At 52.1% G+C, this 22,017-nt stretch overlaps 1 protein-coding gene across 1 annotated transcript in view; it reads right to left on the bottom strand.

Moving 5' to 3' along the window:
- The window catches only part of ABCA12 (ATP binding cassette subfamily A member 12), a 169,373-nt gene that overhangs the window by 23,257 nt on the left and 124,099 nt on the right, over nucleotides 1–22,017 (bottom strand). The window contains exons 33-42 of the mRNA XM_015424058.1: nucleotides 21,223–21,459; nucleotides 19,977–20,109; nucleotides 17,114–17,366; nucleotides 16,071–16,157; nucleotides 14,597–14,690; nucleotides 10,909–11,036; nucleotides 7,450–7,537; nucleotides 6,061–6,166; nucleotides 2,715–2,769; nucleotides 260–437 (exon numbers count right to left, since the gene is read on the bottom strand). Of these exons, the coding sequence (XP_015279544.1) occupies nucleotides 260–437; nucleotides 2,715–2,769; nucleotides 6,061–6,166; nucleotides 7,450–7,537; nucleotides 10,909–11,036; nucleotides 14,597–14,690; nucleotides 16,071–16,157; nucleotides 17,114–17,366; nucleotides 19,977–20,109; nucleotides 21,223–21,459 (1,359 nt within the window). The remainder of the gene's footprint in view (nucleotides 1–259; nucleotides 438–2,714; nucleotides 2,770–6,060; nucleotides 6,167–7,449; nucleotides 7,538–10,908; nucleotides 11,037–14,596; nucleotides 14,691–16,070; nucleotides 16,158–17,113; nucleotides 17,367–19,976; nucleotides 20,110–21,222; nucleotides 21,460–22,017) is intronic.

Genomic DNA, 22,017 nt, shown 5'->3' with positions numbered 1-22,017 from the left:
TTTAAAATATTTTAATTTAATTTTTTTAATTTTTAATTTATTTATTTTAAAACATAATCCTTACAGATTCCACACACCATAAATCAATGTGAGTTCAATGCCCCACTGAACGTTATACTTCACGTGATGCCATTCCCAGGCTGCACTTCCAGGCTGAGCCCGTTCGCGGGGAGGGCGGGGTATAAATTGAATGAATAAAATAAAATGAATTCACCAGATGTCACTGTGGGCATTGCTGTTTAAGGGACTGGCTACTTACGAGGTCGTAAATGAAGTTGGTCACCCAGTAGCTGGTCACGCCGAGGCCCGAGATGTGCTGCAGCTGTTTGGCCTTGTTCTGGTGCTCCTTGACCACGTAGAGCACAAAACTCGCAGTTGTGATGGAGTAGCCAATCAGGACAGACATGGAGACGATGATGTCCAGGAGACTGCTAAGCCTGAGGGGGGGGAAAGCATTTTTCTCTCAATTAAGAGAAGAAGATGAGAGAAGAGATTGGATTTCTACCCCATGGCCCTTCACTACCCAAAGGTGTCTCAAAGCGGCTGACAAACTCCCTTCCCTTCCCCTCCCCACAACAGACAGACACCCTGTGAGGTGCAGGTGGGGCTGAGAGAGCTCTGACAGAAACTGCTCTTTTTCAAGGACAGCTCTTGTCAGAACTACGGCTTTCCCAAGGTCATCCAGCCAGGTGCAAGTGGAGAAGGAGTGGGTAATCAAACCCGGTTCTCCCAGATTAGAGTCCACACACTTAACCACGACACCAAACTGGCTCTCTTTTCTTTTACAGATATTATTCATAAGGTTCAATTTGATCCTCCTGATCTAGCGGGCGTCACGGCCACAGTTCTCCACAGGTGGTTCAGGGATCCCTGGGCATGCCACAGGCCCCTTTAGCTGGCCCATGGACTTGAGGGAGTTTGAGCTCAGGCCACCCGATGGATCACTCTGGACCCGATGAAGTCCCAGCACTTGCCGGTCACAGTTTTAGCACTCCGTCTTGGTACGATCGAGACAGGCAGCCATGTTAGTCTATCTGTAGCAGCAGAAAAGAGCAAGAGTCCAGGAGCACCTGGAAGACTAACACAATGTGTGACAGGTAGACCCAGGTGGTCACAGCCGTGTGGGTCTGAAGCAGCAGAACAAAGTCGGAGTCCGGTGGGGGCACCTTTAAGACCAACCAAGGTTTATTCAAGGTAGGGGCTTTCGTGTGCCAGGCACACTTCCTCAGATACATCGGAATGGTGCGTAAGGTTCAAACTAAGGTTATAAGCTATAAAGCAATAAATACGACTGAATAGCAGATAAATGTCCAAATATGTCTTTTCTTCCCACAATTAGAAAAAACACCTTTGGGCATTTATCTGCTATTGACCTTATAACCTTAGCTTGTTATTTTGGACTTTGCATATTTTAAACATCATCATGTTACACGTTAAGTTCCCTGTCTGTAAGTCTGAACCTTACGCACCATTCCGATGTATCTGAGGAAGTGTGCCTGGCACACGAAAGCCCCTACCTGGAATAAACCTTGGTTGGTCTTAAAGGTGCCCCACGGGACTCTGGATTTGTGGCAGGAGACGAGCTTTGGTGAGTCGCTGCCCGCTCCTCCCCTGCCGCCACAAGTGTTGTTCGTCTTGAAGGCACTCCTGGACTCTTGCTCTTGCCTGCGGCTCTTGGTAGGAGAGTGCCACGCCCAGTTCCTCCACTCCCTCTCTTATGCCGGCTGCAGCTGATGCAGGAAGATCCCTCTCCGCCTGCCCCAGACGCAGCCTCGGTTCCGCTCTGCCACTGACCCAAGTGGGAAGCCTGTGTCTGCTTCCTTCTGCTGCCCTGATAACAAGGAGCAGAAGGTGAAGGAGAAGAAGGAGGAGAGGAGGTTTTTATACCCACTTCTCTCTCTTAAAGAGTTTCTCTTAAAGATAGAATCATAGAATCACAGAGCTGGAAGGGGCCACGCAGACCATCTGGTCCCACCCCCTGCCCATAAGAACATAAGAGACGCCAATGTTGGATTAGGCCAAAGCCCCATCCAGTCCAACACTCTGAGTCACACTGGGGCCAAAAACACCAGGGGCCATCAGGAGGTCCACCAGTGGGGCCAGGACATTAGGAGCCCTCCCACTCTTGCCCCCCCCCAAGCCCAATGCAGGACCAGCCTAAAGCATCTCTGACAAATATTCATCCAGCCTCTTCTTGAAAGCTGTCAGTGAAGGGGAGCTCCCCACCTCCCTGGGCAGCTGATTCCACCTTTGAACCACTCTGACCATGAAGAAGTTTTTCCTGATATCCAGCAGATACCCTTTCTGCGTGTCATTTAAACCCATTCTTGCAAGTCCTCTCCTCTGCTGCCAACTAGAACAGCTCCCTGCCCTCCTCCAAATGACATCCTTTCAAATATTTAATGGGGAACCACAAAACCCTGTCCCGTGTGAAAGACGCTCGTCTGGGAAGACCCCGGGGCTTTCCTGTGCTACAGGGTGCCACACGAGAAGATCAGCAGTGGGAAGCAGTTTGCACTCAGCCCCTGCACTGAACGAGAAACAGACTCTACTACGGGGCTGTGGGTGACCACCGGCTGGCCAGTCCCCCCCCCCCCTGGAACGCAGGCCATGCTGTCTTGAGGCTGCCCAAGAATAATCAGAGATCAGTCGGTGCTTCCCCCCTCCCCCCCCAGCAAATTCTAGAAAGAGGAAAGAGAAAAGCCGCATCTTACATGACTTGTTCCTGACTCTCTCCACCAGGGTATGGATGAGCAACAACAGAAATACCTAAACAAAGAACAAAAGTACGCGTTGAAGGGTGTGATTTTTTAAAAAGGTTTTTTTGATTGCCTGGTCTGATATGCAAATGTTATCACTACGATCAGGAGACCTCTGAAACACGGGGTGGGGATGGGGGGGTCCCATCCTTCCCCTGCTGTCTGGGGCCACCCACACACTGGTCAGCCCACCCACCTTCAGCACCCCTCCCTCTCTCTGCCTGGATCATGCAGCTGTGGCAGTGGGAGGGGGGGCTACTAACGGGGGGCACCTGCTCTACCTGCCGGGCAGCTCCTCCACCCTTCCCTAAAACAGTGGCTGAGAACTCACAACAAAGCACTGTGCAATCTCAGTCTTGCTCCGAATGTTGTTATTTTTTCTTAATTTGGGGCTTTTATGCTGTAGAAAAATGTCCAGTGGGTGTACCTGGCCCCATTCTCTGGGCTTTTATATCCGGCACGGGGGACAGATTCAGACTGAAAGGATAATATACTCCAAGATTAAGACCATTATCCGGGCAGAGTAAGATTTGGAAAATGTGAGATTTATTGCTTGACTTTCTACATCGAAATGGAAGCCGACCCCAATGAGACTTGAAGGCTCTGTGTCTCAGTGTTGGAGACTCTGCTTCACGTGCCGAAGGAAAAACAGCTTTGCGCTTACCAGTGATTGTTGCTCATGGAGTGTCTTCAGTACAGGTATACACGGGAGCTGCACATGCGCAGGCCTACACACAAGCAGGCCGGCCTGCACATGCGCAGTTTCCATGTCGGACTGCTCTGAAGACACGAAGGGGAACGATGCCAGTGCTTAAATCCCATCCATCGGGGACTCTTCCAGGGATATGTTTCTTTAGCGGGAATGCCTTGTTGTTTCATGTATTGTAGGTGACCTTTCAAAAGTAGGCCTCCAGCCTGTTAGGCAGGCAGAAGAACAGGAGGAGAAAAGAGACGGAGCCGCAAGACGCTTCTCACAGTTCGTTGTAAAGAAAAGTTCTCCCTTAAATGCTGTGGCTTTTCCCCCCTCTCTACTGACGGATGAGAAAAACTCTTTAGTCTGTAACAATGAAGTACAAATAACTAGAAAGCATTTTCTTCTCTCAGAAATAAAAGAGGTGGCATTTGCCTAAGCTGGTAATGTTCCACTATAAAGCCATTTTCTCTTGACTGCAGCTTAGGCTAGAAGTCAAAATTTCCATTTCAATACGTATTTTTGGAGGCTTGGAAGATGAAGCCGCACAATATACATAAGTCTAAAGCCATTATGATTTGCTTAGTGACAGCGGGGAAAAGCTCTTTTATGTGCCTTTTTAAATATACGACGCCCGCGTCAGGCCTCAAAAGCAGGACTGGCACCTATTCCGAGTGGCAGGAAGGACAGAGAGCCTGCTTTGATCTGCCCATTTCAGGAGTCCTTAAGCTGTCATTGATTTGCCAGAGCCAGGAAGGGCTTTGGCAGCCTGAAAGGTGTGGAGGAGGACTTTCCCCTCGGCCGTGTCTGTCTTCATTCGGGCTCACCGACCCCGTCCCACCTGGGGTCACTGTTCCCTCTAAGCTGAGTTAGTGTGAGATGGCTCACAGTTTTTTAGCTCCTGGCTCACACATTGCTTGTCTCAGCTCAGGAAGGAGGGCTCCAGAGCAAACTGATTTATGCAGCAGCCAAATAGCTCGCTCACAACTTGGTTGACCTATATTGAGGAGAAAATTTCAGTAATTGGACTTAACATGAATGACATGGTTTTACTCTCGGAGAACCTGGCCTTTGCCTTGAATAAGCAAAGACTTATTGAGATACAAGAACTGAAAAAACTGGCTCCTGGACATTGTCCCCCAGTGCGCGGGGAGCTTTCATCTGGCCCTTCCCTTCCGGAATACCTATCTTGTTTGTGTGATCCTCATCTGCGTAGGGCGTTTATGTCAGCCCGTTTTAATGCGCTCCCACCTATGGTGTTATATGGGAGATTTAAGAAAATTCCATATACAGATAGGCTGTGTCCGTGTGGGATGAGTGAGATTACAGATAACAATCATGTTATTTTGCATTGTAAATTTTATGATGATATTTGTGCTGTATTTTTAAAGCCTTTCCTGCTACCTTTGGAGGGCGATCCGAGGATCGTAAGACCTTTATACTTTTAGCCTCAAATAAGAGTGAAATCATTGAATCAGTAGTAAAATTCCTCTACCAGGCCTCTAGGAGGAGATGTTATTTCTGACTACAGATCCCAGTGTATTTTATTTGGATTTGTACTGTAATGCCAATAAAGGTCTGTGAATTGAATTGTGAATTGTTATGCTATTAGCTCATAGGCTTGCCAAGTCCCCCCGGGGGGCGGGGAAACCTCCGCCCCAGAGGCCCGTTCCCCGCCGCCGGCGGATCTGGCCCCGGGGGGAACCCCACCCCGATGTGTGCGTCACCCGGAAGTGACGCATCCACGCCGGGCACACTGGGGGCGGGGCCACGGTCATCTGAGGGAAAACTCTATGGTTCCCCAGTCTGGATCTGGCAACCCTAGTTGGGAAATGCCTGAAGATTTTGGGGGTGGAACCTGAGAAGGATGGGTTTGGGGAAGGGAGGGGTTTCAACGGGATATAATACCACAGGTTCCACACTCCAAACCGGCCCCTTGTCTCCAGGTGGACGGTCGCCTGGAGATCAGCTGTTGCCTGGAAATCAGTTGTAATCCTAGGAGATCTCCAGGGACTTCCTGGAGATTGGCAACCAGGTGTCTTATATAAGGCTGGGCATGAATCATCACACAAATTAAAGTTAATCACGAATTTTGGCCGGTTCGTGGTTCGCAAAGCGATATTCGCTAACTGAAGAGCTGCCATAAACTTCCACAAATTTTAAGGCAGTTCATAGTAGTTTGTGAAGAGCAGAAAGCAGGGGTTTAAATGGCCCTGAGCCATTTAAACCCCTGCTTTCTGCTTTTTATGAAAAACAGCTGAGTGGCAGGGAGCAGAACGCTGGGTTTAAATGGCTTGGAGCCATTTAAACCCATCTTTTTGGCTCCCCGCTGCTTTTGGTGGCAGGTAGATAGCAGTGGGGCTTTCCTGGTGCCCCGCCCCCTCGCTTTCTGCTCCCCACCAAAATGGCAACAGAAAGGCTCACAAACCAATATGAACCAGTTGCAAACCGACGTATTAGTTCCTGGTTCCATTCGTGGTTCAGCCACGAATCATGAGCCAAACTGCAAAAGTGCAGTTCATGCCCATCCCTTGTCCCGTGCTGCACTGAGACCAAAGGCTCTTGCCTTGCCATAGCAAACAGGGCTGCCGAGGGCCGTCAAGCACCTACCATAGGTGGAAGACTTCTCCTTTGGCAAGTTTGCTCGGAGTATGAAGTTATTCAAGCTGTTCAGGAAGGCCGGGAGGCTGTGATATCCTTCTGGATTGTACCAGACCTAGGTTGACATTCCAGAGGCAAAAGCAAAACAGGGAGAAACAGAGGAGAGGAACTGAGATTAATTGCAATTCAACATCCCACCAGTTTCAGGATGGATTTTACTCTATTTTGTGAAATGCTTCAATATTTAAATGGATTCTCATTGCTGCACGACAACAAGAAGCAAACAGACCCTTACTCGTAGCTGTATTTTTCTAACCTGCTGTATTTTATGTTCAGTGGAAGAAGAAGAAGAAGAAGAGAGAAGAGATTGGATTCATACCCCATGGCCCTTCACTACCCAGAGGAGTCTCAGAGCGGCTTCCAAACTCCTCCCCCTCCCCACAACAAACACCCTGTGAGGTAGGGCAAGCCATAGTTCTGAGCAGTTTCTGTCAGAGCTCTCTCAGCCCCACCTACCTCCCAGGGTGTCTGTTGTGGGGAGGGGAAGGGAAAGGAGTTTGTAAGCTGAGACTCCTCTAGGTAGTGAAGGGCGGGGTATGAATCCAATCTCTTCTCTCTTCTTCTTCTGGGTGGGGCTGAGAGAGCTCTGAAAGAACTGCTCTTTTCCAAGGACAGCTCTGAGAGAACTACGGCTTGCCCAATGTCATCCAGCAGGTGGAAGTGGAGGAGTGGGGAATCAAACCCGGTTCTCCCAGATTAGAGTCCACGCACTCAACCACTACACCAAACTGGCTCTTGGATCTGCCCCATAGGAGGGCAAGAGCACGGCTTGGGTTCTGTGTCTGACAACAAGCCCCACTGACATCAGCAGGCCTCACAGCCGAAGCAGGAGAGGGTAAAATGGGGATGAACATCTCTGCCAGAGCTTGCCTAGCGCCTGGGCATGAGCAGAGGCACGAGGCAGGGGGCGGTCCTGTGCCGGTGACTGGGGAGGAGGGCGGGTGACAGCCTGTTGTTTTTCATGTTTTTGCTTTGTTTCCCATTTCTGTAATCCTAGTCTGATTCTGTCGTTTGTTAGGTGTCACATCCCATGGGTTGCATGGCCGGAACAGAGTGTGATCCACCTGGGCTCTCAGTGTGAAAGGCAGACTGCACCACGTGACACGCCTGTGTCTGTATGATGTGGGTCCATATATCACAGACAGACCATTCCAGACATGTGTGCTTCAGGTGCCTCTTGTAGGAACTGGGAAGCAGCTGTTAGCAAATATCCCTCTCAAAGGCTCAGCTTTGCTCAGGAGTTAGTATCAAAAAGGCTGCTAATAATACTTGGCAAGGAAGCCGTAATACTTGCGTTTATTGCTCCACAAGGACACCAAGGCCTCCTCCACGGCTTACCTTAGTTAGTGTTCTGTTCGCAGGGACGGGGTTGATGTCGAACTGGAGGTTGCTCGTCAGAGGCATCCCAAAGCTCCAGCCGCCATACCTGGAAAGAGGGGAAAGCACTTGAGGAAGCACGGGCTGTCCAAAGCCGTAGCATTTAGATCTACCCTGTAATAAATCAACATATGCCACAGAGGCAGGTACGACTCATATAGTTTAACAGCTGTGGCGGACGGTGTGTGTGGTGATTCAGGGGTGTGTGTGGGGGGGGTTGTTGGTTTTATTTGTTCTCCTCTTGCCACTTAGGGGACACGAGCATCTCCTCTGCACTCCGTCCCCTTGTTTTCTCTGCCACCATTTACTCTTAAAGGTAAATAACAGCCTGGAAAACAATACTGCCAGCAGGCATTGGGAAACCAGACACTGAAACCAATTTAGAACAAGGACCAGCTATGAAAACATTCATGTCCACATCAGCCTCAACGCCTTATCGATTGGTTGTTGGTTTTGTTTGTTCTCCTCTTGCCACTTAGGGGACACGAGCATCTCCTCTGCACTCCGTCCCCTTGTTTTCTCTGCCACCATTTACTCTTAAAGGTAAATAACAGCCTAGAAAACAATACTGCCAGCAGGCATTGGGAAACCAGACACCGAAACCAATTTAGAACAAGAACCAGCTATGAAAACATTCATGTCAACATCAGCCTGAACGCCTTATTGATGACCTACAACCCATGTTGGATAGTGACTCTTCCCTTACACAGGGAGGGGGCAGACCCAGCAGCAACATCAGCCAGGCCATCTAGGGTTCCTAATCCTGCTCATCCTCTAGCGTGATTTCATTTATGCCTGCACGGGTCACCTAAAACAACTTCTCACCCACAATGACAAACTACTTAGCAGTCACATGGGCTCCGGTACCAAGGCCTGAAACAAACCAGGATGCCAACTTGGCTCTCCTGTAGATCCTAGCAAGACCATCAGTGGACCCGGCAGGGACATCAGCCAGGCCATCTCAGGTTCCAACTCCTGCTCATCCTCTAGTTTGATTTCATTTATGCCTTCACGTGCCAGCAATGATCACAAAGCTCAAGACAATGCATCCACCTGGATTGAATTGAGACCTCGGTTTCCTGTCTCAACTCCAAAGCTGATTTCTCCACGCCTACTACCCCTCTGCCTATCCCACGTAATCCATTCACGCCTGCTATTGTCATTTGCCTGCTATTGCCATTTGGCATCTGAAATCACTCCGTTCTCCAAGACATAAGGACAGATGGACTCCTGTTCTAGCTTTATCTGAAGAAGTGCTCACGAAAGCTCCGCCCCTGCCACGTATTTTGCTACTCCTTAAGGTGCTCCTGGACTCTGGCTCTTTTCTATGAAAACATTTATTGAAGAACTGAATATCTTAAAAGGACTAAATGGACATGTAACTGGAGGCTGTTTATGGGGGTGCACCTGCACCGTTTCCTTTCTTAGCACTCCTCCAGGGGGTCGCTTGGGGTGGGGGCAATCTGAATGTATTGGGGAGGAGGGCTCATACGGAGATCAGGAACAGATCGGCCAGCTGACAGGGATCAGGGAGAACCAGTCCAGGGGTTGCCAAGAGAGGTGCCCGTCTCTGTGCTTCTCCTCCTTGCCAAATTCAAATAACCACCTTCCCTTCCTCTAGCCCCCAACCCAAGGCTGCATTCAGAGAGCCTTGCAGGAATTGCTCGAAGTCTTCTTTCTGGCCAGGCTGCCGTGTTGAGTCCAGCATTTTGGTTCACAAAGCAGCCAACCAGATGTTCCCAGAAGGCCCACGAGCAGGGCACGGAGGCTCAAGCCTCCTTGGACTGTTCCCCATCAGCCCTGGGATTCGGAGAGACTGCTTTTGCATGTGAATCATGCCTTTCAATCATCAAGGCGAGAAGCCACTGATAGATTCCTCCGCCAGGAATCTGAAGCGAGAGGCCACCGTTGCGGCAAAACTTTCCTTGCTGCAATCCCTATAATTTCAGAGCCGATCTGCGGCATCTGTGAGCCTGGGCCGTTTGGGCTGTGTGCCAGGAACACAGGGCAGCCTGCCGGAGAGCTGGCTGAGGAACACCCTGCTTTCGTGGGGCTTGCTGGGGGGGTTGTATCGTGGACGGTAAGTTTTAAACTTGCAGCAGCGTCAGAAGCACCATGAGCCCCAGGAAGCTAATCTCTAGCCTCTGACTGTTGAAAACACTGTTCTGTATATACCTGTTGTTTCTTAGCATTTATTCAAAATGGAATATATGGTTTTAGGATTGTGCAAGAAAGGCCCGATTAAGATGGGTAGTCATGTTTGTCTGTCTGTAGCAGTAAAAAAGAGCAAGAGCCCAACAAAATACGTGGCAGCTTCTGTGAGTCACTGCTCCCTTCTTCAGAAAAAGCAGGCATCCGGTTCCTACGATCCTATAGAGACCTCAAGGCCAGTGCTTTCACATAAACTTCAGACACGCTTGCTTACATAATGGCTATCCATGAATTCTTGCACACGCCAACAACCAACATATTGGTGATTAGAACATAATGTCAAACCGCAGCTCACGCTGGCTGTAGTTAACAAACAATCTACAAACCCTAGTTTGAAATCATAATTTGACACTTACCAACAAACCATGGTTTGTTAAGCCTTGACTGTTCAGACCTAGTAACAAACCATAGTTTATCCTGACCTCTGATTAAGGCCACAGGCTGAATCCTGATGTAACAATAAACCTGGGTTTATCATTATGGGAATGAGACTCTGAAGCTTCCGTCTTGCACATTCTTGCCCCTCTCCCTTTGAACTGGACAACATGAAAAAAATCATTTGTTTTCTTGCCTACAAACCAGGATTCCAAGCCAATTCTAGTCTTCAGGGAAGAGGGGGGGAAATCACTGTGCATCATTTAGTCTGGTCTGAGCAAAACAAAATAGTCTGGTTTGTTGGGAAAGTGGAAGCTTTCAGTTCCCAGTGACAGGGAAAGGAGAGGGCAAGAGCTCAAGAATTTCTGATGCTTGTTCCTGTAATGACTACCCATGGCTTGTTATTATATCCGAATGGCTTAAGGTTGGATCCGAAGTACTGCGAGTGGAGTGGAGTGAAGATTCTGGACCGAGACTTCCTGCATCCTTCTGCAGTTCCCGGGGAATTCTGCTGGGGGGGGGCAGCAGACCCTTACAAGCAGTACAGGGAGCAGAGTGGGTGTCTGCAGCGGGAGGAGGAAATAACCAAAAATCGCTCTCTCCCTCTACTTGTGGAAGTGCTGTTTGTCTAGTGTAAATGCCATTACATCCGTGGAAAAGCCCCTTTGGATCAAAGCCTTGTCTCAAATAGATGCAGGCATCAAACACTTATAAATTAGCTTCAACGATGGACAATGGCACAGAGTATTATAAAAATAGGGGGGGAATCAAACGTTTCCGATGCTACTAGACAGGGTGAAGGTTAGTGAGGACAGAGAAAGGAAGCGTTGGTACCTCTTCTGCACAAACTCCTTGGCAGTCATTAGAAGGTATGCCTCTATATCATGTCCAGTGAGGTTATAAATTGCCCGGGATGAGAAAGTTCTTTTGTGAGGAGGAACAAAATCAACCTTTGGGCAAGTCTAAAAAAAGAAGATAATAAAATGTTTAAAAAACCTGCCACACATAAGAAGAGATAGTTACATATAAAATTCCCCCTATTTTCCTGAAATGGGCAACTGGTCAGTATACTGTACCCTATAACTCGTACATTTAAAAAGAGAATGATAACATCGTAAATGTCTCTGTCAGTTTCTTACAAAATTATGGTTGGACTGAGCAACTCAGCATGTCTGGACATTGGGGGGGGGGTGCTACATCACTCTAAGTGTGCTACCTCCTTAACCTGGGAGCTGCCCTCTGACCCCGTTTTTTTTTCTTTCCCTCTCCCTTTGTCATCTCTCCCTCTCTCCTCATGGCCTTCCATGGAGACACATGGCTCCGTAGGTCTCTCCTGTAGAGGCGCTGCCCTCACACTCCCACACACAGGATGCCGGACAAGCTGGCCATTTGTGACAGGGGAAAGGACTCTTTAGATTAGGCTTCTCTCTCTCTCCTTTCGACGGCAACCTGAACGTGAACTGGATCTACCTGAATAAATGTAAGTTTACCCTTTTTTTTTTTTTTTTTTTTTGCAATATACGTCTTGGGAGATTTATTTGCTGCACTCAGGATCACGCCTCCATGACTGGGTGAAACGCTGCTATATTAGCCAAATATCCCAGTCATTAAAGCAATTGCAGACTTCTATTCCTTTTTGCCCTCACCAGGCTGGCCCAGGCTGGCCTGACCTTGTCAGATCTTGGAAGTCAAGTAGGGTCAGCTCAGGTTTGTGTTTGGGTGGGAAACCACCATGGAAGTTGAGGGCCACTAGGCAGAGGCAGGCAACGGCAGACCACCCCTCTGAACGCCTTTTCCCCTCAAAAACCCTCCCTATGGGGTCACCTGCAATATGTCTCCCTCTAAGTGGTGGAGTCTTGCGAGCAAAAAATCTACTTTGTGAGTTACGGGCATGAAAGTTGTGAGTGAGCAATTTGGCTGCTGCGTCAATTAGTTTGCTCTTCTGGAGCCCTATTTCCTGAGCTAAGAAGAAGAAGAAGAAGAGATTGGGTTTATACCCCATGGCCCTTCATTACCTAAAGGAGTCTCAGAGCGGCTTACAAAGTCCTTTCCCTTCCCCTCCCCACAACAGACACCCTGGGAGGTGGGTGGGGCTGAGAGAGCTCTGACAGAACTGTCCTTGGGGGAACAGCTCTGACAGAACTACGGCTTGCCCAAGGCCATCCAGCAGCTGCGAGTGGAGGAGTGGGGACTCAAGCCCGGTTTTCCCAGATTAGAGTCCGTGCACTTAACCACGACACCAAACTAAGACAAAAAATGTGTGAGCCAGAGGCTAAAAAACAGTGAGCCAGCTCGCACTAACTCAGGGAACACTGGTCACCTGTAGTTGGCTGCAACCGGACAGCCCTTTCCACCCCCACCCCCATTTCCACTGAGCATTTACTCTTCTTCTGTGCTGATCCAAGCCAGCCAAGCACATTAAAGTACTGACTGTCCTCTCCAGTGAGACACACGTGCAGTGGAGGTCAATGTGGCCGCTAGCAAGCCATCTAAGTAGCCCAAAACCCTCTGAGAATGGAGTAGCTCTTGCGTTGTCCTGGGGAAGGCGAGGGCAGCATTGGGGGGAGGGGGTGCGGCCTGGGCAGGAGGTCCCTTGCAAGCCCCCCCTGCCTGCACCCTCATTTGGCCGAGAGCAGCCAAGTGGCACCGGAGAGACTGGAGGCCACATCTCAGCACAGGAAGTCTCTCCGGACCCTCCAGTGCAAACCTCCTGTGCGCATTTCCTTGGGGTTAAGCCCCACTGGAACCGGTAGGCATGGATGATGGGATTTGGCCGTGAGACCACTAACCACGCAGACCTCGAAAGGGAGAGCCTGGTGTGATGCCCCCGGAGGGCCTGGGAAGGAAGGGTGGGGCTAGAATGCACATACATGGCAGCATGCACCGTCACTACAGGTTCCACCGCATTGAATGGGACTGACATTTGAGTAAACACACATACTATTGTGAGTTTGGAATCTGGTTACTGTGAATGGATCTGTCCTATGGGCTTGGTCTACGGCGGCATGCCTGGGGGAATAGGAATGCTTCTGGATGACAACCAGGGGTCATTTCCTGCGGGAGCGCACAGGAGTGGAGCTCCGCCAGTAAAGAGCCCAGGGGGCGGGCACATGCAACAAGCCCCACCCCCTGCTCCCAGCTGCGCTGGGCCACGAGGAGCAAGAAGCAGCCAGGTAAGTTGCAGTGGGTGTTGCCTTCTGACACACTTCCGGTGATGTCAGGGGGTGTGGCATATGCAAATAAGTTATACTAATGAGTTATGCGAATGAGTTCCTGCACCTCTTTTTCTACGAAATGACCCCTGATGACAACGGATCTTGCCCCCATGGGCCTTAACGGTTGGGAAATGGCTCCGTCCAAGGACACGTCAGAGCCGGAAGGGGGTGACTCTCCTCCCTGCTGGAGCGAGGAAGCACAAGAGTGCCTCTGTGTGAAGAGCGAACGGCCTGAGTGTTGAGTCACGTGGCAAAAGCCTACATGGCAGACACAGTCAGGGACAACGCAGGACCACTGCTGAATCAGGCCACGGAACCATCAGGGCCTGTCTACTCTGGCTGGCAGCAGATCTCTTGGCTTCCAGGCAGAGGTCTTCCAGGTTGCCTCCTGCCGGATCCTCCCCACTAGGGGTGACAGGGTTCGAACCTGGGACCTTCTGCCTGCAAAGCGGAGGCTCCTCACTCGCCCACAGACCCTGTGGCTGTGCACGGACTCATGGCCACGCATGCGTTTCCACCCCTCCCTGGGGGTCAGGCGGCTCCCTGCCCACCCACCCCCGGGGTCCTGATCCAAATGGGTCCTGTGCATGCCAGGGAATTAAGCCCCAAGCACGGAGCTCCCAGGTCACGTTAGCGGGCAGCCCACCATGGGGACCTGGGCACCCCTGAACAGGTCAACTGGCCCCTCCACTTGGGAAGCAGGCAGAGTGAGGTGCTGGCGAGCTGATGGGAGCGCCCTGGGGGTGCAGGAACTCCCCCTGGCTCCCAGGGATTGGCTCTGGCACAGCGGGTCTGCCGCTTGGCCTCCCTCCACCTCTGCTCTGCCTGTGTATTGGTTGATAAAGCCATCCGTCTCTCTTGCTCCCTCCCCCGAAAGTGCTGCCCTTGGGCTTCCTCGTGGTTCCGAGAAGCGTGGATGATGTGACAGTCTGACTGGGCTGCGGAGGCACTTGAGTCCGGGAAATCCAGCCTTGTGGGTTGGTGGAGGCAGCAGCCTCTGGCGTGTGCGGCAGCATTGAGCCTCACTGGGCTCTTTGGTTTCCGTGAACTCTTATCACATTAAAAAGAAGCCAATCTGCTCACACCGTCGACAGGTGCTAGTTAAGGGAGGTGGCAAGCATGAAACGACCTTCCCTGGTGCCCCGTGTGACGGTCTGCAGATCTAAGGGGGATCTGGGTCCATGACCCAGGAAGATGAGGCTTCCGTTCCAGAGCTTATCCCATCCTCCCCATGGGAAGCAGCTCTTGAGAACACCCAGTCCCTAAAGCCGGTTCCACCATCTCATCGAGACCTCGGGGAGCAGTACCTGTTTGTCATCTGTGCAGTTGCAGGCAGAATACTGGGCGCTCTGGTTCCCACTGAAGAGCCACTCCCCAGGCACATCTCCCTCGAAACAGCCTCTGAAAGAGATCAGATGTTTCCCGGGAGGTGGGCACACAACACACGCGCAGAGCAATGCGGTGCCACATCCCTAGCGGGGGCGGGGTCTCCCTCGAAACAGCCTCTGAAAGAGATCGGATGTTTCCCGGCAGGTGGGCACACAACACACGCGCACAGCAAGGTGGTGCCAAATCCCTAGCGGGGGCGGGGCTTTCCAAGGGGTGCCTGCTGCTCTTTCTGGTTACTGAACTGTGACAAGGACTCCTTCCCATTCCCTTGCCAGGGAGACGGGAAATCACCATCAGCACCACAACATGGTCACCGAGGCAGAAGGGAGGGCCGTGTTCGGAGGAGGCCCTGCAGGGGTAAACTATGAACGGGACAGCTGATAAACTGTGTACGGTCCACGCCCAAGGCATCCTAGACATGCTCCATCCACTGAAGAATAAGCAGCCACCCTCTGGCCACAGACCCCTCGGAAGGCCGTCCCTTTCTCCCTGCCCCCTCCCCCCTCCCCCACTTTGGAGGGAAGAATTTGCTGGCGGGAATGAGGCCCTCCTGCCTCTCTGGATGGGGAGGCCTTGAGGAGGTGCAGCACATTTCCCTGGGAGGAAGCGGCACTGGGCGGAGTGGTCCTGATCTCTGAGCAGAGGGGCACAGGGGACTGGGCTGCGTGGCCGTAAGCCCTCTGAGGACGGAGTCCCTCCGAAGTCAACATGCCCGAGGCTCCACTAGAAAGCTGAACACTTTTGGCATGCTCCCTCAGGGGGTGAGGGCCAGTATGTGGGCTGCTTCATCCCTTCATCGCCTGCCATCTGTCCACTCCAACTTGCCACAGGGCAAAAAATAAAATAAAAATGTGGATTCCCTTTCTCTTCCCAGAGCAGCTGAGGGAGGGGCAGGGAGGGAAAGGGTTAAGCAGCCCCTCCCCTCTCCTGCCATCCCACCCCCACCCCAGCCCCACATCAGCCAGATTGAGCCAGAGACGCCCTGTGGCTCTGATGTCTCCAGCTTGCACAGAGTCCATTCTGTACACCCTGGAACCTCCTGCACCTGTCATTTCCCTCAAAAGCATGTTCCTGGGGGCACCTTCTTTGGGGGGCCATAACTTGGACCCCCGAGATCCAATCCTCACCAAAGTTGGTGGACAGGCAGAGAGAAGCATCTGGATAATCCCCTCCAAGTCTGGTGTCTCTAGCAGACAGGGGCCATTCTACCACGCCACGAACCTCACGAACAGAACTGGTTCGGTGTCTGAAAGTTTGTGACAGTTTGTGGCTCACGGACTGGGCGCGCCACAAACCAGTAACCAAACCACATTTTCCCAGCCTATGCCCATCCCTACAGATGACTCTCGATTGGGGTGCTTTGCCCATCCTAGATGGGGAAGAAGTACTCACGGGCTGCTTCTGTTCAGACACGTGCTGTCCACTCCAGGGAAAGCGAGCAAGGAGGCAACCAGAGGCTCAGTGCTTTTGTTATAGTTCCTAGAGGTTCAAAAAGAAAGGGGGGGAGCAGGAGGGGTGGTGGTGGTTAGCGACACTTTCCTCGGAGACAGGGTAGGAGGCAGGCGGCATGGAACAGGCCCAAGGGGCCAACCGCGCAGAAGCCTCCCAGTCCAGTAAAGCACGGCAGAATTTTGCCATGAAATACGAGCATTTGTGCACCGATGACTACTGCATCCAAAGTTCTATAATAGCTTAAATTCTTTGCCTTCTGAAAATTTGAGGCCGTGATCCTGAAAGCAGTCACCTTCAGACAGCTTATCTGGAAGGAATTCCGCGGACGCAGCAGCACTGTTCAGAAGTCCTGTTTCAGCTGTCAGTTTTCGTTTCATAATCCAGTTTCTAGACCCTCAGAGATGTCTGTCTCAGCAGAGGGCGTTTCTGTCTGAGAGCAGGCACTCTAGAAGTACTGTGAAATCCAGTGCACCGTAACGGTGCTGGAGGATTTGTGGACCCAGACTCTGTAGATTCCCTTGCGCTAGAAAAGCACTTTGGGGGGTCCAGGGCACACACAGCCTGTGCGCAGGAAGACTCACTGAAACCCTGTTTTCCATCTGCAGAAACGTGCTAAAGCCTGACTTGTTATTGAAATTCAGGAGAATTTAAACAGCAGTGAAAAGTTGACCGCTGAGAACTGCATGCTGGCAGGAAAACATGGGAATGACTTTGGTGGGCTGCCCGAGCCAGGCTTTCCCCCCTCCCCCTTCCAATTAAGCCTCTTGCCCCAAACAAGGCATTTCCTCCCCCAGCCAGTCCCCCTAGAAACACTTTCCCACCCCACTGCCCCAAATCGTCATTTCCATTTCTCTCTCCACCAGTCCCCCTAACACGCACCCCGTTAAGGTCCTTGGACTGTCCAGCACAAGGCTATTATTGGCCGCATAAAAGGGGGGGTGAAGAGGCAAATGCTTGTCCCAGTCCCACGACAGGATATTTACCCAAAGAAGTCAGCCTGGCCGAAGTCCCCGTAGAGGGAAGGCGAGAGGTGGAGGGCCGGGTATTCAGCCACCTCTGTCCTCAGGGTGCCGAGGCCCATGGCGGCCGTCACAAAGAGCACGGGGAGGATGACCTGCGCGATGAAGCCCTTCACGTTGCGCCGGGTGTGGTGAAACCTCTTCGCGAACAAGGCGGCGGCCTTCCTCAGCAAGAGGCCGAAGTTGTTCTGCTTCTTGGACTTGACCAGCGCCTGGTCTGCGGGTCAGAAGAGGAATGTGAGGGATATCCTTTGCCCTCCACCACCACCCTGGCACATCACAGACTGCATGTGTGTGTGTGGGGGGGTATTATTCAGAACATTTCTGTGCCGCCTCTCTGGGAAACCTGCCTTTCTGTTTTAGAAGAAGAAGAGGAGGAGGAGGAGGAGGAGGAGATTGGATTTATACCCCGCCCTTCACTTGGAGTCCCAGAGCGGCTTACAACCTTCTTTCCTATCCCCTCCCCACAACAGACACCCTGAGAGGTGGGTGGGGCTGAGAGAGCTCTGACAGAAACTGCTCTTTTTCAAGGACAGCTCTTGTCAGAACTACGGCTTGCCCAAGGTCATCCAGCCAGGAGCAAGTGGAGGAGTGGGGAATCTAACCCGGTTCTCCCAGATTAGAGTCCGCGCACTTAACCACTGCACCAAACAAATGTAACAGCAGCCCCAGGGCTGGACAGAATTGTCAAGCCCTTTGGCCGGCCGGCCACCCAACAGAGAGCTCAAAAGGCTTCTCCCTCATGCCTGCAGGGTGCATGGCCCAGGAACGGAACCCAGGGCTGCACATGGGTCTGAGAAAGCACACAGGGCCAAAGAGGTCCAAGTGGACCACTGGTTTTTGGAGAAGCCACCAGTCACCCCTTTTCCCACAAGCTGCTCCCTGTACTTTGGGTTCTGCATGACAGCACAAGCCAGGGAGATGGGGGAGGCTTGGTACAGCTGAACCAACAGTGGGCACTGCAGCCAGATCAGAAGCCGTCCCAATGGCTCTGCGGTAAGGACCCCCCCCCACCCCCCAAATTGGTTAGGATACGCCATTCCTGGCTCCCTACAATTCTGAGAGCTGCAAGTCGTGCAGATCGACCTCCATGACGTTCTTGAAACGACCTACAGATCGACCTCCATAATGTCCTAGAAACGGTCAAATGACCACATCCCGTGAGTTTTGCCTTCCCTCAAGGAAGTGAGAAGAGGGGACGCAGCAGCCACCCATCCAGCCTCCACTGGGCCAACGGGAGTGCCAACAGAAGACACCTGCTCATCACAAGAGGTGGCCTCAGAAAAGAAGCAGGCTGGGCACCCTGTTCCCGATTCTTACGAGTTAGGGCGGTCGTGATGAGCAGGGAGACCTCCTGGGCTCCCTCTCTTTGGCCCACCAGCCCACTGAGGACCAGTGTGTGTGTGGGGGGAATGGCTTCAAAAACTGGGCTGCGCTGGCACCTCAGTGCAAACTTCAGCAAAAACCCAGAAGTGATGTCACATCTCTGGCCTGCTGTCGACACAACACTCTAGGTTTCGGGCTAAACTCTAAGAACATAAGAGAACATAACAGACGCCAATGTTGGATCAGGCCAAAGGCCGATCCAGTCCAACACTCTGTGTCACACAGTGGCCAGAAATACCAGTGCCATCAGGGGGTCCACCAGTGGGGCCAGGACATTAGAAGCCCTCCCACTGTTGCCCCCCCCCAAGCACCAAGATGACAGAGCATCACTTGCCCCAGAGCCCCTATCTATACCTTGTGGCTAATAGCCACTGATGGACCTCTGCTCCATATGCTTATCTAATTCCCTCTTGAAGCCGTCCATGCTTGTAGCCGCCACCACTTCCTGTGGCAGTGAACTCTATGGTAAGACCAGACACCGATGTCCCAGCTCCAATGTGACATCACTTCCAGGTATTTGCAGGAAGTGAGGTTGCACTGGAGTGCCAGCAGGGCATCCTTCCTCTCTCCCACCCTCCGTGCTCCCACTGGCTGGCAGTCATCAGCTGACAACCCGGGCCATGAGAAGGATGGGGAGGGAACGGAACGTGAACCTCTGCCGAGAGGTGGCACTTAGAAGCCAGAGGCTGCCAGTAGGTTTGCCCCTACTTGGGGCTTTGGCCCCAAAACTCAGTTTTGAGTCCCAAAGATGCAGCGAGGCAGGTCTCCTCCCCAGGGCCACTGGTGAGCCCACACCCCCTGGACGGCTTCCTTTAAGAGTTTGGCCTGCGGGCCTGCGGGTGGTAATGGCCAGGGAAGTGACCTGGAATAGTCTGAAGTGTTTGTTTCATCTGTTCTTGAAAACTATCAAGCTATAGCGTATGCGCCATTTCTTCCAGTCTTTTGGGCTGAGCCTTTCCTTAAGAGACCTGAGGCTCCGTGTTCCGGGCCAACAGGAGCAAGGCAGGAATGGTCTGAGAGGGGCCAGCCAGGTTTCTGGATTGACTGAGGGGAGGAAGCACTCCCGTGTGTGTGTGTGTTCCCAAGGGTCCTCCTCACACTCAGCCACGGGGGGGGGCTTCCCTCGCAATACCCCTGCCCTCCTCCTTCCAGCCCAGACAACGGCAGGAGCCAATGCTTCTCATCCTTTGCCCACCTGGGAACAGTGTTCCCTCTAAGCTGAGTGAGTGTGAGCTAGCTCACGGTTTTTTAGCCTCTGGCTCACACATTTTTGTCTTCGCCCAGGAAGGATGGGGCTCCAGAGCAAACTGATCTATGCTGCAGCCAAATCGCTCGCTCACAACTTTAATGCCAGGAGCTCACAAAGCAGAATTTTTGTCCACAGGACTCCGCAGCTTAGAGGGAGCTTTGCCTGGGACCTCGTCCTGGACAACAATCCTACCATCTCTTTCTGTGAAGTTGTCGGAGTTCAGGGACATCTCATCGTTCTCCAGAGGGCAGCCGGGCTTCTCTTGGGGCGGCTCCGAATCCGCTGGATCACCTTCTGACAAGTCTTTGGTCAAATTGAGAAACACCTGAGGAGCAAAAACCACAGGGCATCCGCGTTTCCATCGGCCTTTCCTTTGAACAAACGCACTCAAGTCCTCCAGCTCTGCTTAGAGAGGGGGAAGGTGTGAGGAGGAGCCCCAACCCGGGCGGAGACTCAGGGAGGGGCGGGGAGGGGAGGGAGCAGGGGCGAGGACACGGCGTGGGGGTCGCCTCAGAGAAGGGGCTTTCGGGGGAAAGGATTTCAAGCGGCCGGCCCCATGTCCCGAGAGGACTGTCGTGGTGGAGCGGTGGACCTGCCTGCTGCCCAGCAAGGCACACCGAGGTGCGAGCAGTTTCACTCCACAAGTGGCACCAGGGCCAGCGCTAGATGGTGTGGGGCCATGGGCAAAATGGTCTCCCACAGCGCCTCCCCCCCCAGAAGAAGAGGAAGAGGAAGAGGAAGAGGAAGAGGAAGAGGAAGAAGAAGAAGAAGAAGAAGAAGAAGAAGAAGAAGAAGAAGAAGAAGAAGAAGAAGAAGAAGAAGAAGAAGAAGAAGAAGAAGAAGAAGAAGAAGAAGAAGATGATGATGATGATATTGGGCCCTTCACTACCCAAGGGAGTCTCAGAGCGGCTGACAAACTCCTTTCCCTTCCCCTCCCCACGACAGACACCTCCTGTGAGGGAGGTGGGGCTGAGAGAGAAACGGCTCTTTTTCAAGGACAGCTCTTGTCAGAACTACGGCTTGGCCAAGGCCATCCAGCCAGGTGCAAGTGGAGGAGGAGTGGGGAATCAAACCCGGTTCTCCCAGAGTAGAGTCCGCCTGCACTTAACCACGACACCCAACTGGCTCTCTTGTGTGCTACTGGACACACACTCTCTCCTGGAGAAGGGGGCACAGGCAGGCAACTGGCAGGCCCTCCCAGCCCCACTGGGGCCTGCTGGTGGACACACATCCCTCTCCCTGGGCCTCCCTCTAAACAGAAGGGGGGAAGTGGGGGGGAGGAGGAGGAGGGGCCTTGGGGAAATCTTCCCTTGGGAGGGATGCCCAGAGAGGAGCACCGGGACAGCTCCCTCCCCACCTCCCGTGTCCACAGTTCACAGAATTCCGCCATCTGTGCCAGCTGTGCAACATCTGGGCCCCAGGGGACCGAGCCGCCCACCTCTTCCACGGTGCTGTCTGAAATCCCGTAGCAGCCGATATGGAGGTCACTCGCTCCGTTGTCCAGGCTCTTCAGGAGGGACTGATAGGCCGAAGACACGCTGCTGTTGAATTGGGGGAGCACGTAGACCAGCTCTCCCCCAATGTCTTCCTTGAGATAAGCTGCTGGGAGGTGAGACTGGATCATGGCCGTCACAGCGGAGGTGTCGCATTCTTCTGCCAGGTTTAAGGCCGGGCTCTGGAGAAGTTGGGGGGGGGGGAGGGACGACACAACGAGGCCTTTAGCCAGCCAAACGGGCCCTTCCTACAGGAAAGCTAAAATTCATCCTGAACTGGATATAGCACGGGCGCAAGAGGGCCTAAAGCGACGCACCTAGAGATGTAACATTTCCGGAAATTTTGAAGCTCGGAAAAAACCCCGGGTTTTTCCCAGTTTTTTTCGGGGGGGGGAAACAGAAATTTTCGGGAAAATTGAAAAAAATGCTACATTAGCATTTCTTTTGTCTTTCCTAGATTGCAAGTCATTCTGTTACTTTAGGAACATAAAATATGACTATGGACATTTTTACTTGGCATGAAATTATCACAACTAGCATATTAAAAATATAGTGTATCCAAACAATTATTACAAACAGAATACCCACCCACATGCAAAAACAAAACTGAAACCTTTTTATTTTCTCGTGACAATAGCACCTCCTAAAGCCAATGCATCTTGTTCTTGCATTGGAGAGTTCAGTTTGTAACCTAGGACTTGCTTGTCCTCAGTGCACAGAAATTAGATCAATCTGATACC

Source organism: Gekko japonicus, unplaced genomic scaffold (genome assembly GCF_001447785.1).
Source record: "Gekko japonicus isolate JY-2015 unplaced genomic scaffold, Gekko_japonicus_V1.1 scaffold623, whole genome shotgun sequence".
In the NCBI taxonomy this organism is placed as follows: Eukaryota; Metazoa; Chordata; class Lepidosauria; order Squamata; family Gekkonidae; genus Gekko; species Gekko japonicus.
This window is presented reverse-complemented; position numbering and strand designations above follow the sequence as displayed.